Source organism: Leptinotarsa decemlineata, unplaced genomic scaffold (assembly GCF_025532065.1).
Source record: "Leptinotarsa decemlineata unplaced genomic scaffold, Ldec_3_MD MMD2_tig00000026_RagTag_RagTag, whole genome shotgun sequence".
NCBI classification, from domain to species: domain Eukaryota; kingdom Metazoa; phylum Arthropoda; class Insecta; order Coleoptera; family Chrysomelidae; genus Leptinotarsa; species Leptinotarsa decemlineata.
Window position 1 is genome coordinate 4,531,878 of NW_027412539.1, and position 17,436 is coordinate 4,549,313.

The following is a 17,436-nucleotide window of genomic DNA, read 5'->3' on the forward strand; positions in this document are numbered from 1 at the left end:
GCTCCCTCACAGCTCGACAGTACCTCGACACCATTCTTCTACCTATCGTCCGTCCGTTTGCTGGTGCTGTTGGTGAAAACTTCCACCTAATGCACGATAATGCTCGTCCACATGTCGCGCGTCTAGTGACTGACTGGCTCACCAACGAAGGAGTTGATGTATTGCCATGGCCAGCACAATCATCGGACCTGAATCCCATCGAGCATGTGTGGGACATACTTCAACGAAAAATTACTCCGCACATGGGGAACATTCACACAACGTTTCAATTGAGAGAGCTTTTAATCGCTGAAAGGGCAAATGTACCTCAACGAGACATTGACGTAATAAACTAGCGTGGAGGCCATACTTTGTACTGATTCCAATTTTTTTTGTATTATGATTTTTTTTTCGGGGTGCCAAAGAAGAGCCATATTTTTTTTAGTTTTGCTTATATGCGCACTCAGTATTTTTGACCATTTAATAACTTTTGTTGTGAGTTACATTCGTTTAATAATCACCCGTCAACTTTTTTTTCTCCTAAAGCGATCTAAAAAAAATCATTGCCATTTTTAAAAATATCCCTAGACTTTTCCGATATATATATATACATATATATATATATATATATATATATATATATATATATATATATATATATATATATATATACATATATATATATATATATATATATATATATATATATATATATATATATATATATATATACATATATATATATATATATATATATATATATATATATATATATATATATATATATATATATATATATATATATATATATATATGTAATACAAATATGAAAGTTATTGAGTGTCTTGATATATAAACAGATGATGGGCCAAAAGCCCGAAACACGTGTCTATGGTTTGCCACTTTCATGAGTGCTATGTCCGATATTAACTTCTGTTTATATATATACATATATATATATATATATATATATATATATATATATATATATATATGTAATATATATATATATATATATATATATATATATATATATATATATATATATATATATATATATATATATATATATATATATATATATATATATATATATATATATATATTACATATATATAGTTTTTTTTTCGAAGTTTCCAGTGACTCAATATTTTTGCATATTGAATAATTTTAATTTTTATCTAGATCATAATGGCAGTTAGTCGCCCTAACATTTTCCAATCACTACCTTGTCCTCAGTTTTTGTCCTTGCCAAAGTCTAATCTCTACAAACCAAAATTATCGTACTCTTTCAGTCATCATATTGTTGGTGATAACCAGTTAACTGGTACCGATCAGTAGCGTACCCACACTCGTTTCCTGGGGTGTGCAAAATATTTTGTATGTTCAACTTAGGATGTTGTAGAGCCGACATTTACATTTCAAACGTAAGCCTGTTCATAATAGCACATTAAATTATAATTTATTCACTGACGTATTGTTTACGTACGTATGATGAAAAACCTAATTTTTTCAAGAAGAATTGAATATTTCAAGCACTGAGGTGTATCTCCACAAAAAACCTTTTTAATGAGTTAATTCCACTTTTGTTCATCTTAGATCTTAGAATATTTTTTATCATGAATGAAGGCTACATAATTTTCTCTCTGAACAATTGCTAATTGTTCTTTATTTTTTTTTATAATTCTTTGTGAACTCTGTATTTGGTGAATTGCTTTGAATTTTAATTTTTCTCAGCTCAAAAAAGCAATAGGATTTTTCCTACAGTTTTTTTTTCTATTTAGTTTTGTTTATTCAATTCCTTTTCTTCAGACCTTTGCGGGTTCGTGAACTATTTTGTGAAATTCTCACAATAAAGGTTTTTCAGATACATCCAACTCCTATAACTATTTCATTAGATTGAAATTCTATTCACTTGCTATTGCTGCCGGTAATTGAAGTAAACTGACTGTTTGGTGCAATCTAAAAATTCTTAAATCACCGAAGGGGAGATGCTGAAATTTTTCAATCTCCAACTCAATCTAAATTTCTTCTCGTTTTTTCTTGCTTCAGTTTCTATCCTCTTAACAATTCTTAACTGTTACTTCCATTCTCGAATCACGATAGGTAGACACTTTTTTTCAATTGTCAGAGTAATATAAAAAAATATTGATTTTTCCATCCAGTATACGATGAAAACCAAAAGTATATCAGTGGCAAAGCAGAAAAAAATCCAATTTCTGAAAAAACAAAATATATTATTTGTAAAAATATGACAGAACTGAGTAATACTTGATGAAAGTCCTTTAAAACGTATCTAAAAAACACGCTTCAATGTGATTGAAAGGGCGGTATTGATGTTTGAGGACTTTCATACCCCCACCACCTCTGAGTCATGAACCCATTTGTCCTTCTGACAAAAATCAGTTGCAAGGGTAATGGAGCTAGGCTCCAACCTGATTAAACTTAAGATGGATGTCGGTAGTTGTGTCACAATATTAGTATTGTGACGTGCGAGAATGATATCATATCCTCGTCACAATTCTAGAATTGTCAAAATTTTCCATACGTCGGATTTCATCTCCTTCGTGCAAAGTATGTAAAAATTTGGATTTGAACGCATGCATTTTATGCCTCTTTAAAAACCTCCATATTTTACTGAGGCTCATATTGAGTTGAAGCGATAGGTTTCTCAAACTAATTCTAGGATCAGCTTGATGAGCCGCCAATATCGTATCATCATCAATATGATGTTTTACAATTTTTCTGTCCTTTGTTACTTGGCCGGTGCTCACGAATAGATTATATATTTTATGTACAGTTCCAGGGTGTACAGCTACCTCTAGCGGGTGTCTTCTATTAAATTCAGCGGCCGCTTCATGATTTCAGACCTCACCCCTTCACCAACAATTAAAACAATTTCAATTTTTGCTTGAAGTGACAGACGTGCCATGTTGAACTTTGTCAATCAAAATGAGCTGAAATTAATTAAAATGGTAACTTCAGAAACATTAAAATATGAACAGGAACTCACGAACAGAAAACAACTGGAACACAGGAACAATATCCAACACAAATACAGGAACAATAAACACAATGGGAACAAAAACACGACAGAAACAACAGGAACAACGGTGATTCAAAGAACAACAATACTAGAAAAAACAAATGCAATGAAAACTGGTCTGGGGGTTAATATAACAAGATCTTTCAACAATATTGTCAGGTTGACAGTAAATATCAATGAGCAACTGTTTTCCATGGTGATTTCAGGGCTCCGCATGATTCAATGAAACTGATGTAATTCAATCCCTTCAAATGATTTCAGACAACAATTCAGCAAGTAGGTTAAATAATCTACATTCTACCTGTTCACCGAGTGCGATTTATTCTTTGAAAATTAACAGTTGTTTCGGTGTTGCAATGAGTATGAAGATTAATTTCGGATGGTAAAATGTTTCCTCAATGTTTTGATAAAGGACCCCGCACATTTCTTATGAGAAATGGCTTGCCTTGAATTTTGCCGAAATTTTGATATGTTGTAGTTCTTGATGTGCTGATTGAAAGTGTTCACAGCCAAAGCACAGAATTGTACAGTTTTCGAGATGTAAACCTTTGAATATAGATTTTTTCCATTTTTTGTAGTTTTTGCTCATCAATGGAGAGCTCTCACTTCTGGTTGGGATAGAATTTGAATGTTCAGCAACCAGAATTAGTTTTACGAATAATCTTCTTCAGTTATAATAGATGCCGCCATCGATAATTTTTCATACACTGCTTCATACTATCTCGATAATCTGAGAATGTGGTGCTGTGACATTTTCCTCAGTTAGGCTCAAAATGGATGATAGCATCTCACATCATCTGTATCTTTCATACTTGAGAGTACTCTCCAGATAGAATGAAGGGGTTCAGGTATTGGAAGCGAACTATTTTGTGCCGTAATATGTTTTACCTAAAAATGGAGTGTTCCATCGCGAGTGGCGGACAGTGTATATCACTTTGGCCAACCCCATTCAGATGGTAGGTGCATTTCGAGCATTTTCATCAGTCCTGAGAGTTTCATTGTTCCACCTCGAATATTACGGAAGATACGGGGGTGTTTCCATAAGAAGTGAGACAAATTCGGATTTTTCAGGACTGAAATTTTCTCAGGAAAAAAGTGTATTCGTAGTAAGTTGGTAGTCCTGATCACGAATCTGAAAGAATTTTGATCCTATTTTGCCCCCTAATATGTTTCACCGTAAAAATGGGGTGTTCCATCTCGAGTGGCGGACAGTGTATATCACTTTGGCCAACCCCATTCAGGTGGTAGGTGCATTTTGAGCATTTCCATCAGTCCTGAGAGTTTCATCGTTCCACCTCGAATATTACGGAAAATACGGGGGTGTTTCCATAAGAAGTGAGACAAATTCGGATTTTTCAGGACTGAAATTTTTCCAGGAAAAAAGTGTATTCGTGGTAAGTTGGTAGTTCTGATCACGAATCTGAAGGAATTTGGGCCTATTTTGCCCCCTAATATGTTTTACCGTAAAAATGGGGTGTTCCATCGCGAGTGGCGGACAGTGTATATCACTTTGGCCAACCCCATTCAGGTGGTAGGTGCATTTTGAGCATTTCCATCAGTCCTGAGAGTTTTATCGTTCTACCTCGAATAGTACGGAAGATACGGGGGTGTTTCCATGAGAAGTAAGACACACTGTATATCATCAAGGATTTTCTTCCGTGATTATAAAAATATAATCTAAAACAAAATTCACTGATATGATGTATGATGAACATAAAGAGTATGTTACACAAAAAATTGAGAAAGTATTTCTGGTGTTGACGTACCTCGAACTTTGGTTTCATGTTTGCTATTGAATACGTTTTGAAGAAAACCTTCAATTTCTTTTTGCTGAGATGATATCCATGATATCTTTTTTAATTTTGCCTTCCGATAAAAAGAAATATTCAACTCTTACTGGGAATAATCTACTTATGTTTTTATCTGCATGCTCTAGAAAAACGATATACGGTCCCGAGTCTTTGTTTGAATATTTGTTGTTGAAATCATATGATTGCTGCGAATCTGGACCATTTATTTCTAATAGAATCTTGAGAATTTTGGGCGATAGCATAATGAGAGGGTGATCCACCTGGGTCGCCCCAGGTTGTATCCATTATCAAAAACTCACCGACCATAAATTTGATGAACCGTTTTCGCCAAAAATCAATTTTGCAGCTCGAATGAGCCACCTTGAATAATTTGGTTATTTTTACATGAACAAGCCCATTTTTATTAAGCCTTTTTTACAAACTTGAACAATCTTCAAAAAATCACATTCTTGAAAAAATTGAATTGTTTTATCATCATGCTTACAATCCAAAAAATCAAATCTGAGTGTTTAAATCAAATGTTCAAATTGTCCTCCATTTACTTCTATACAATAATACTGAAAACCGTCTCTGACATGATTCAGCATAATTGGAGTTATTTGACGACACTCATTCACAATTGTTTGGCGTAGTTGTCCAAATGTTCAGGGTGTCACAAAAATCTTGGACTTGAGATGTCCCCACAAGAAGAAGTCCAGAGGGTTCAGGTCAGAAGATCGGGCAGGCCACTCCATAGGACCTCTTCTTCCAATCCAACGACCGGGGAATTGCAAGGTATTGGCGAACTGGTGCAGCCTAGTGCGGAGGATCTCCGTCTTGTTGGAAATGCAATTGTTGTTCAAGTAGTAGATGATCGTTTTCTAATTGTTCAGTTATTAACGGATCAATAGCATTTCCCAGCATTTCAAGGTAACGTTCGCCAGTTAAATTACCAGGAATAAACAGAGGTCCAATTAGGTGGTCTCCCAAAATTCCTACCCAAACGTTTAGCTTTTCTGGATGTTGAGTGTGAGCTTCTCGAAATACATGAGGATTTGTATCGCTCCAAATTCTACACTTATGCCGGTTAACCTCTCCATCAAGTAAGAAAGTGCATTCGTCAGAAAAGCAAACGTATTTTGTACGGATGGAACTTGTGTCTATGTCAAAATCTGAAAACGTTAGACTAATACCGGAAACTGCGGAAAGTTGTCGTACAGATTGCGTGTTTGGCATAAGTTGGACATGTCCCAATACCGCCACAGCTGCTCCTTCATCATTCACAATTCCAATGGGTGCCCTCTTTTATCCATTACTGAACCCGTTTCCGCGAATTTTGAAATCAATTCCAGTACGTACTTATGGCGAACGCTACGTTCAGGATGGTTGTGGTAAATATCCTTGTAGCCGCTCGGTCACACTTTTGTTTTTGGTAATAAAGGCTAACCAGCTCAACACGTTCTTGCAATGTGTACACCAACAGATTGATTTCAATTCTGAAATGATCGAAGAAATCGACACCCCCAACGAACAAGGTTGTAACTCATATTCAACAACTTTCGAGGAAAGACAAAAAACCGTAAAAAATATTTTGTAAAAATTATAACAAAAAAATGTTTAATTTTAACGCTTTGGAACAACCGTATAGTATTTAGATGGATTATTTCCAAGTGTTTGTATATTTTTCAATATTTCTCAAGTCATTAGAAAAGCGAAATTCACAGACATTCAACCCTCACTGTTTTCATGATTTTTTGAGGAATAAGGTTGTAACTCATTGATACAACCTTTCTGAAAGCATTTTTGTCTGTGTTTTCAAATTTGACTATTTAAAAGGTTGTATGTTTAATTTAAACATTGTATTCTTTGAAATAACTCTGGCTCGTGCGATATAATTTTCACAAATTTTGGTTTAGATAGAAGGTAAAACTGTTTTTATGATGTTTTATTAAAAACCAACAAATTCAGACAAAAACAAAACATTCTTCTGGGAAAAACAAAATCTTAAACTCCAACATTTATTTAAAGTACAACAACATTATTCTGAATCTGAAGAAGGGTCCTGGGCAACTCCATCAATATATTTTAAGTTCTTGTAATAATTGTGGTACAATTCTGGAATGGCTTTTGAATTGCAAAGGCTGTTTAAATCTTTGTACTTAGCTTTGGAAATAGGTAGGGGACCTTTGTAGGCTGAGGGTATAATAGTGGTAGCATCAGGTAAGTTCTGTGTTTTTGCCAAGTTCCTGGAGGATTTTTTGCCTTGTTTTTTTTTTTAAATCAATTTGGTAGGAAATTTCAGATAACAAATCATAGTGCACCTGTATCAAGTTGGGGGTTTCCTTTTCTATTTTTAAACATCTGACTTTATTCCATTTGATTTTATTACTTGATGTTGGTGTAGATACCAACATCAAAATTGTTTTGTTTATTCATCAAGTCCTTAAAATTGAGAATTTTACCTTGATTCATTTCAGTCACAGTATATGGCTTGCCAGAAGATTTGGCACATCGTATTATTGATATCCACTGCTCAGGAACATAAACAATTTGATTTTTTTTGCGTCTCTCTATGAGGGCATGCATCGAGTCTCCTTCAGTTTGAGTGTGCCCTACTTCAAAAAACACATGTGTTATATTGATATTCAATTTTTTTGCAACAAAGGCATACATACAAAACACAATTCTATTCCGGTTTTGCCCTCCACAATTGTCAGAGTAGAAAACAAAATCTTTAAACCCCTCTATAACCTTCATTTCAATAAACCAGTAAACGGCACTACTAATTTCATTGGCACCTTTTTTGCCTATTGTCTCATCCCATACGTAACAAAAGCCCTCTTTGTTTCCCACGTCAAAAATAGTAAAATTATAGACGGCTAATTTTCGTTTATAATAGAATAACGAAACTTCAGACATTGGAGTTGGCAAAATTTTTGAAGGTCATAGCTTGCTAAAACAACTGAGCTACTGCCTGTAGCGACTGATTTATGCTCTGACTTTAATTCCCTGACCACAAATTTAGACGCTATGTGAGTTGTATATTCTTTTTGTAAGGCTTCTTTTTCTTCAGTCGAAGCTCTGGCATATATGTCGCATGTTGGGCATTGATCTTTTTTTGGCTTAAAAAAGCCAATGTTGTACTCGTTATAAAATATCTCTCGATACTGTCTTTTGGTAGCTGTCAGTGCCGGTTCATATGCTTTTTCCTGCATCCACTCTTTATAGAGCTTATACAATTTTGGAAATGTCATAGTTTCCTCAAAATATTTCTTTTCTGTTCTAGCCCGAACATAATGGGAATCCACTGATGGTATTTGCAAAATATGAGCCCTGACAGTAGCTTTGACATCTTCAGAAATCTGATGTGGCCGATTAGTATGATGCCCACGTCTGTCGTCAAGCACAGCGCAACTAGATTCCTGCATGTCAATTTTCTTGTGAATAGTAGTGATCCATTTATCAGTTATATCTAAAGTATCGACAAACATCTTTTTACATATCTGAATTTTTTTGCCATCGATACAAAATGAGTACCTATAAGTCCAGTGACGCCTGGATGTTTCAATTTTCTGCAGCAGAACATACTTTTTGGACATTCTTTCTACATTTCTGCTTACAAATTCCACTTGTTTGTTATGATCACCAAGGGCCCAAAAATCAGTGAATATTTTAGTTCTCATTGCAACAGACACATTTTCAGAGCATTTTTTTTTACATTTCTCATTACAGCCTTGCTTCATTTGCCGTATATTTTTTAATTTACCACCCTTATTTATGAATTCCTCTCCTGCATTTTTCTTTCTCTTTTGTATATTAGTTTTCCAATTTTCAGGATTTCTCTTTCTCTTACGCCCAGGATTAGATTTTTTTGACATATTCCTATTAGTATTCTTTTTCGCATCGTCATCTTGTGTAGTAGTGAACGCCACTGCATTCAAAGGCGAACTTGTACTTGGCTGAATAATATCACGAACACTTTCTGCGGGAATTTCATTTAATTCCTCTTCTTCTTGCCAGCAATCTTTTTCGGAACCACCATTTTCTGAAAACCAATAGATCAATCAGCTGAAGTGGAAGAATAAAATAATTATTGTCTAACCATCATGGGACGGAACATACTCTGACACATCTGGGGAAAAAGGTTCTTTCTCCCGGCTAGATGCCGATTCGCAATATGCAGATAGAAAGTTACTGCGGCGTGGTCGTAGATTTTCTTTAAATTGAAATAGTTCCCCGCCATTTTGAATGATTGTTTCGGGGTCTATAACTGAACTTCTATCTGAATACGATTGGTCATCGGCACCGAAACTCACTTCTGAAAAGCAAAAATAAATATGACAATGTATGCATTCACGATACGATATTAAAATAAAAAGTGTGAACATAAAATGAAAAAAGTGAGGTTAAGAATGAGAAAAACTACTTACTTGTCGAATAACTTGTTTTTTCACTGTCCTTTAGAGCCATTTCTAATAGTTTCTTACTGCGCTGCCCACCGCAATGCATTTTGTAAATATTATTCAATTACAATTCCAAAAACGAACAGAAAAAACTAATATCACACACGCTGTCAACAGGTAAACGAATGTTGGTCTGGTGAGAACAAAGCAGTAACTCCGCAAGCATCCAAGAATTTGAAGGAGAAATTCATGCAATAAGGTTGTGACCCGATTTGTATTTTGTTTTTCAAAAATAGTCCCAAAAATCATGCGAAGAATAAAGTTGTATCTATTTTAACATCTTTGTTTCCAAATATTCGATAATAATATCAGATTTGAAGAAAGACGTATTATTTATTACATTCTTTTTAACGTTGAATCACAAAATGTAATATCTCATACAACCATGTTCAACTACGTATTAGCGAAACTATTGTATGCAGACATACGTCTTTAATATTGCCAGATGCGTCTTTTTGTGCTGAGTATGCCTATCGTTAAAACTCAAAAGTACGTTAAGTTGAGTTACAACCTTGTTCGTTGGGGGTGTCGAAATGTTACAACCAGATAATCACCTTCTGAGCATAAAAAAATTAAGGCAAAATAAGGAAATGTTTTGCTGTTTTTTTATTTATTAGTTTGAGAGACAGTATTATTGTATGGGGAATCTGTGTATGGGGACTCTGCACCATCATTTACCACAGTGAAATTTTGGGCAGTTAAATTTAAACGTGGCCGTAAGAGTTTGGAAGACGATGAACGTTTTAGACATCCAAAAACCACAGTTATCGACGAAAATATCGCAAAAGTTCACCAAATGGTGCCAGACGACAGCCGAATTGAAGTGAGAAAGCTGTCCTCGCGTTAGGGGCCGCGGTTGCTCACGTTAAACCAAAAACGTGTTCGAATGAACATTTCGAACCCTCTGTTGGCACAGTTTAGGCGCAATTAATCTGTTGAAAAATGAAAAAAAATCTGGAAAAATGTCTAGGACTCTTGCTAGGTCGAAAACTTTTTAGACCACCCTCGTAGATTTTTAATATAATTGATCATCACTCACAAGTCGGAATAATAACATTGAACACATTTAGTTGCATCCTATTTTTTTATTTGATTCAGTTAATATTCACTTCAAAAAAAATTATTTGGTTTCTTAACTAAAGACAGTATTTTTGTAATTCTCTTGTGTACATCGTGATAATTCTTATAGTTCAATTAACTCAGAGAGAGCAAAATCATCACTTCAACGTCATATTTCGTGTTTCTTGACACAACTCCTTATCGAATGCTTGAAAACATGTCCACACTTTGTTTATTTGTACCATACTATTTTGATTAATAGTCTCGCTGTATCATCAAAGTTCAAAGTCAGCAGGCCTGGAAAATAAACACAATAATAGAATTAATTACTTGTGGCAAATTAACACTGAATATACATTTGCTATTTTCAAGTATTACTTATTGAAATAATGAATTCGGCTGAATGGAAACTCATTTTATTTCCTTAATTATGCGACTTCAAAATGTACTCAACTTTAATGGTTAATTATCGTGACTGAGTGCTCAAAACAACATGTCATTTCAATACCAGGGAAACTAATGATTGGGTCATTCGGAAATATATGACGAAAAACATAGTACATCAACAACATAGTATAATGAAATTGTTCCGAAAAAAAAACACACACACATTATGAGTTTAATACTTTCGTGAGGCGCGTTTCTTCAACCAAGTTGCCGTCGTCAGAGTTTATCTAAACTAAATCCTAATTTAAAACTCATTAACACAGTTTATTGTATGATTTTATAAAAACCGCGACACGTGTTTTGGTATACACTAGCTTTCTCAAGCTAAAAGTAATATTTTATAATTATTTTACGCTTGAGAAAGCGTAAAATAATTATTTTACACTTGAAAAAGCTATAGCGAAACAAGTGTCGCGGGTTTTGCAAAACACTTTATAGTGGAAATCATACAATAAACTGTATAAATGAGTTTTAATATGGATATTCATTAAGTATCGGCTAGTTCTATTCAATTAAACCCTAATTTGATTATACATCAGTAATACAGCTATAAATTAGCTGGAAATTTTCCGCAACTGAGAGTAATTGTATTAAAAATATCAATCCTGCCCTTCAATAGTCGAGTTCATAAATGACATTTAGCAAAATTTGAGTTCGCCTCCACAGAAAATGATGATAAAGGTATCATACGATTCGTAAGTTCACCTAGTGTGATTTACGATTTGAGCCAAGTTGCAAAAACGAATAGTTTAAATATCCAAACAAGCACTATTTCCAAACACCAGAACTGTAACACTCTTCTCTATGCACGTTTCATCGGACTATCAAAATGATCGAAGTTTATCTCTTCCCTGTTCAGTTTGGAAAAAATTTCAATAAAATAAATCCATTCCAATATCTGTTACTATCTCAACAAAAAGTCAGCTGAGCACGATGAACTGTTCGTAATTACACTAAAAAAACTGTAATTATTCACTGATTCACTTATTTCGTGCCTGCTTTCTATAAAAACCACTAATTATTCTCTTACATAATCAAGGTGTTTTTTTCCAAACACCGAAAAAGTAGTAGCCAAGAGATAATTTTTGAAACCAAAAGAAAATAACCCATGGATGAAACCCATTAAAAAAGGAGGGGAATATGATGAAAATGGTAGGAAAAATAAATTACGGGCGATCTGAATTCGGGAAATGGAAGGGGGGTATTTTTAAGGGTAAAAAATGGTTTATCCCGATTTCCGGCAAAACTGCAAGTCCTATGGGAAAAAAATTAAATAGCAAAGTTGTAGGTAATGAAATGATCCACAACTTTTGCTTTTACAATTTTTTCACATACCCTCAAAATTTATGTGAAAAATTCAAATAACTAAGTATTTGGTTTTTCATTTTTATCTTTTTCAAAAAACATATTTTTTTTACAAAATTTGGTGAGAACTCACCTTCTCATGTCCTAAATACACTAGTTCATTTGATTTGAAGAATTGATTTTTTCACCTAATTTTGACCTAATATCAAAAAAGCACCCTAGTGTATGTTCTATAATGTTATCCAATTTGGTACTGACGAGCCCTAAGGCAAGTGTCTTATAGCGAAACATCGATGTACACCAGTGAGGATGACGGTGTTCCATGTAAGTGCAATTTATTACCATTCATTTAAAGTAGAATTCCTGTGAATGATATCTGAATTTCATTCCATAACGAATGTTTGGAATACAAACTGAGTAGAGAAAATTATCTTCTGTATAATTCAGTGTTCATGTGAAAGTATTTGTTTCGAAAGAATTTTTTTCTTTCGTGTAATTCAATGTTCATATGAAAGTAGCTGTTTCAGGGAGGCTTTCTTCCAGTTTGTGTCTGAAAGTTGCTTCTTTGCATGATCTACACATCCATGTACAGAGTTACTTATTTTCAAATTGATTACTTCCTTCTTTTCTTTGGAAGATTCCCACATTTTTTTGTATCAAGATGGAGTAGTAGAAAGCCAAAAACTTTCTTTCCCAAAAATTAATCACTCCTAAAAAATATAACAGCTCAAAATTATACATAATGATTGAAATGGGACATAAAATTCAAGTTTTTTTCAAATTTCGTAGACTTCTTTTTTTGAAAAAGATAAAAATAGAAACACCCAACACATGGTTATTTTAATTTTTCACAGAAATTTTGAGGTTATGTGAAAAAATTCACAAAAGTTATGGATCTTTTTATTACCTACAACTTTGCTATTTAACTTTTTCCCATAGGACTTGTAGTTTTTTACGCTCGTAATTTATTTTTCCTTTCATTTATATTATATTATCTAATGGGTTTCATCCCAGTATTTTTTTTTTTCACTTTTTGCCATTTTTGAAGGCTTCAGCCTTGGTCTACAAGTTGTTTAGAGTTGCTCAGCTTCACGAAAAATATGTCCATCTCGATGGACATAGCAGATTGGCAGTAATGAATACATTTTTTTTAACACCATCATAGTCACAGGTCTCACGATAGATAGTTTAATAACGAATGTTAAACTGATCAGTTCACAAGTTGGTGTGAACGCAACCGTCTGATTTTGAATACGTCAACAGAAGTATGAAACAGCTGTTAGCAATTATATCGATATGTCACATAAAAATACATTTTTGAGAATAATTTCGGATGAATCAATAAGCTAGGATTTGCACATCGATAGTGTCTGCAATAAACTCTCCAAAGCAATTTTTGCAAATGAGCAAATGAAAGAATTTATTGAAGAACAAGGTTTATTGGCAGTCTTTTATATTATGGCTCAGGAGTCCTGTCCTCTGAGATTTTTTTTTTGGACGCCTTGTTCTAGTTTGTACGGATCCCTTACTGGATGTATATCATATTCTTCTCCAAAACAAGCACTTTTTCCAAAAACCAGAACTTCACTACTCTTCTCAACATGCGTTTTACCAAATTTTATGCCAGAGGTTCCAAGTTTTACCTTTTATCAGAACTTTCAGTCCATTTATTGTTTGTCTCCTGTGCTTCAGTGCCTTACATTGGCATAAAATATGACGAGCTCTATCTGCCACTTTCTTGCACTGCCTGCAGTGAGGTACTCCTTTGTTGAAGGAATTATTCGGTTCTCTTCTCGGTTCTTCAGTTCTTTTTCGTGTATGTTCCCGGTTATATTTTCCCAGTACTGTCCATGTTCCTAATAGACCTATTTTCCAATCTGGTTTCCCTATCAAAGACCATAGTAACTCCTCAGCTGGTTCAATGCCTATAATTGTACATGGAGATGTTGATCTGGCAAACTCAACAATTTTTTCATTGCCTGCAATGCCTAAGTGTCCTGGCATCCACTATATAGTGAATCTATTTCTGTCCGCATTTCCTCAGTTCTCCATGGCATTTCTAGACCAGTCTCGATGTGATTTTGAGGTTCGTTCGTGTTCCAAGTGCAACCTGGCTGCTGTGAAAATCTGGATCTGCTCAATTCCATGCGCATTGCAAGATGACCAGAAAGCTCCAGTCCAGAAGACTGATGTATACTGACCGAGGTGATAACAGCAACGCGGATTTCTCGGTGAGTTTCTCAATCTGAATTGGCCCACCCTTGCTTCCTGCATCATTATAAGATGTGAAGAAGAAAGATTCAAGAGTCTCTCCAATTCATCTGTAGGAGTGGTTTTCATTGCTGTCGTCATTTCCAAATATGCATATCTTTGCACCTTTGCTTTGTTAAGTTTGTTAATAGCAGTCGTTCGTTCATCTTTGTCCATCGGGCCATAGATGCATATGTTATCATTGGTTTAACCACCATGGTGTAGAGCCTATATACTATGTCTGATTAAATTCTGTTAAAATCTGTTTATCCAGTAACCAGCTGCCGCACCCCTACGAACGACAACCCTCAAAAGTCGAAACTGTGCGAGCTAAAGATTAACGAGGTCTTACCTTTTAACGTGTGATTGCTAACACGGGTTGGACGATAGCAAGTGAAAATCGATCCTTCAGACTAGGGCTTGAACCACCGACCAACACGGCAGTCAATTCGAGTGAGTGAACAAAGCACCCACGTCAAACCGCCTGGCTACCGACCGACCCCTTGTCTTCGTAGGTGCGCCTGGCCAGTAACAGTGCTACATTTGCCTTTCTTTATGTTTCTGAATATTATAGATGTTGGTTCCAGGCCATTCTGGTATCTAGTATTACTCCCTTTATGTAATTAATATAAGTACATAAGGGCTGTGCGACAGCCCTTCTGAATGTGACATATCGTATCTTCCTGGGAACTGACTCGGGAATGATTACTGTCCTAGTTCTCTCAGACCATTCGAAAGCTTTCGATACACTAAATCATTCTGCTCTGAAACATATTCTACGATATATTGGACTCTCAGCAGAATCTGTTGTTTTTTGGCAGCTATCTAAGTGGTCGAAAGCAACGAGTTGTACTCAATACTAGGGTTTTTCAAACAAGAGAACTGACATGTGAGGTTCCACAGGGATCCGTTTTGGGGCCAAATCTCTATGTAATTTTCCCAGAATTTTCAAAAATGTTGTCTCGCATTGTTATCTACAAATGTATGCGGATGATACTCAGGTGTATGTATTCCTTCTACTTTTAAGACATAGTGAATGGTTGTCAGAAAATTAACGAAGACCTTGATAAAATTTTCAAAATATCCAAAGATCATTCTCTCTCATTGAATCCAAACAAATTTAAGGCAATGCTGTTCTGGAGGCGAAATGACAGACTTCTTCACCAAAAAAATATTTGTCTTACTATCAATAACATTCCTGTACAGTTTTGTGAGGTGGTGAAGAATCTTGGGCTCTGGATAGATTACTCCTTACGATTCGAAAAGCATATATTGGAATACATTCATGAAAGTATCTGGAAACTGAAAATTTTGTTTGGATCTCGTGCAACTTTGAATTTGAATCTTAAAAAAATACTTTGCGAGTTTTTAGTTCGTTTTACCTTTACTTATTGGGATACGGTCTATAGCTCCTGTCTTACTGCAACATCTACGCAAAAAATCTGTTTTTTCCGTTAATCAGCTGTCGCCCCCATACGAACGACGACTCTCAGAAGTTGAGAAACTTGTGCGAGCTAAGGACTAACGAGGTCTTACCTTTCAACGTGTGATTCCTATCCAGAAAATCCAAAACTATTGTCCCCGCTTCATCTATGGTATTCGTAGGCGTCAACCTATCATTCATAAGTTACGAGAAGCTGGGTGGCTAAATATGAAATCTCGCCAAAAACTTCACTGCTCCACGAATCATCATTGTTTTAGAGAAGTTTCTCCTATAATACATCGACCACTTACAATGCTATCTATCCCAAATGCTCTTAAGAATATGAAATTCTTCTCCTTTCGAAAACATTAGTTTGAATTTATGAAATCCCCTAATATTTAGAAAGCGGTTATTTGAATCAGCACATATATCTATGGTTTTACTCAATTTTGATTAGTAGTCTGCGATCTTTTGTTCTGCTTGTCAAAGGTTGAGTGGAAGACCATCTTTGTGCACTCCAGATGCTCAAGATGAACTCTGCCTTTTCAGTTTGCATAGGAAATATTGTAGGATGTAGTATTGCTGGATTCAATATCCAGCGATTGAAATTCAATGTGGATCGCTTGTTTAGCACAGGCACCGCTCTTGGAGCGCCTTAAGGATTTTTCTGTAGTGCTTGTGTTTTGACCTCGAAAAATGTTTCTGAATACGGCAAGTTACTGACTAATTGGACTCTTTAGTGGTTTATGTTACGCAGTAACTTTTCGGGTTGAACTTTTCAGTTTGCCCTTCATTACACTTCAGCAAATTATGCATTGATGAAGCTCCGTTAATTCTTCAGATTGTGGAAGGATATATATCCAAAAAACAGCAAGAAGCATTGAGTCCGCCACAAAAAATATCTTTCAAAGAATATTTCCAATAAAAAGCTTATGAAAGTGCGCAGACCTGTGACGTCAATCAATCAGACAACTCTTCAATGTGACTTAAAATATAATGGGATTTGATTGTTCTTCGAGTTATTGAATTTGTAAAAAATTAAAATGATCATGTTGTTGTTTAAGGTTTATTTTCAACACCAGTATTTATAAAATAAAATTCTTCATAGCAATACTTATTCAAATTCATTTATGATCACCTAATCATCAAAGCAATATTTCACTGTGTAATGAACACCTTCATGAAATGAGACAATCAAATAATAACACACTGAGTAAATATAAACTAGCATTGTACTTACCGTCCATTTATTATCGATTTCATAACATTTACTTACAAACATTACTCTAACCGGTCTAGCAAAACAAAGTTTTAGTGATGTCACTTAAATGGCTATATATGTTATCTGCGGTGCCGCTGGCTTCAAAAGCGACAAAAATATTGTACATTTTTAATATACGAGGTAGACCGATGACAACGAAAAACAGTTCTATTTTCTATATTTCCTTATACTTTCTGATATCATTGTGAGTCTTTTTTCGAATAGGCTCTTTTGATAATCAAAATAAAATATTTATTTTAGAAAAATAATGTGGTTTCGAGATTATTCTTTCGATTTTTCAAAATTCGTTCCCTTTATTGATTTATAAACAATGATATCCTCAAAAAAAATTACTAAACGTATACAATGCATATATGTTTCTATCAAATCCAAAACGGGGGATGGATCCCATT

The 17,436-nt window shown here is 34.7% G+C and overlaps 2 protein-coding genes across 2 annotated transcripts in view; one reads left to right on the forward strand and one right to left on the reverse strand.

Annotated features, from left to right (window-relative positions):
* The window catches only part of LOC111506974 (uncharacterized), a 96,819-nt gene that overhangs the window by 10,324 nt on the left and 69,059 nt on the right, over positions 1–17,436 (forward strand). The gene's annotated exons all lie outside the window — the stretch shown is intronic.
* On the reverse strand, positions 7,514–9,531 carry LOC141480898 (uncharacterized). Its single transcript, XM_074171629.1, has 3 exons — positions 9,246–9,531; positions 8,918–9,133; positions 7,514–8,860 (listed from the first exon to the last, which is right to left on the reverse strand). Exons 1-3 carry the CDS (start codon positions 9,322–9,324, stop codon positions 7,695–7,697), a joined length of 1,461 nt encoding a protein of 486 aa, XP_074027730.1. The 5' UTR covers positions 9,325–9,531; the 3' UTR covers positions 7,514–7,694.

Excerpts from the sequence above, each read along its gene's own strand:
- LOC141480898 (XM_074171629.1), bottom strand. The coding sequence starts at position 9,324 with ATGCATTGCGGTGGGCAGCGCAGTAAGAAACTATTAGAAATGGCTCTA. Across the intron at positions 9,134-9,245 it reads AAAAACAAGTTATTCGACAA|AAGTGAGTTTCGGTGCCGAT; the intron begins GTAAGTAGTTTT and ends TTTGCTTTTCAG. Across the intron at positions 8,861-8,917 it reads GTATGTTCCGTCCCATGATG|AAAATGGTGGTTCCGAAAAA; the intron begins GTTAGACAATAA and ends ATTGGTTTTCAG.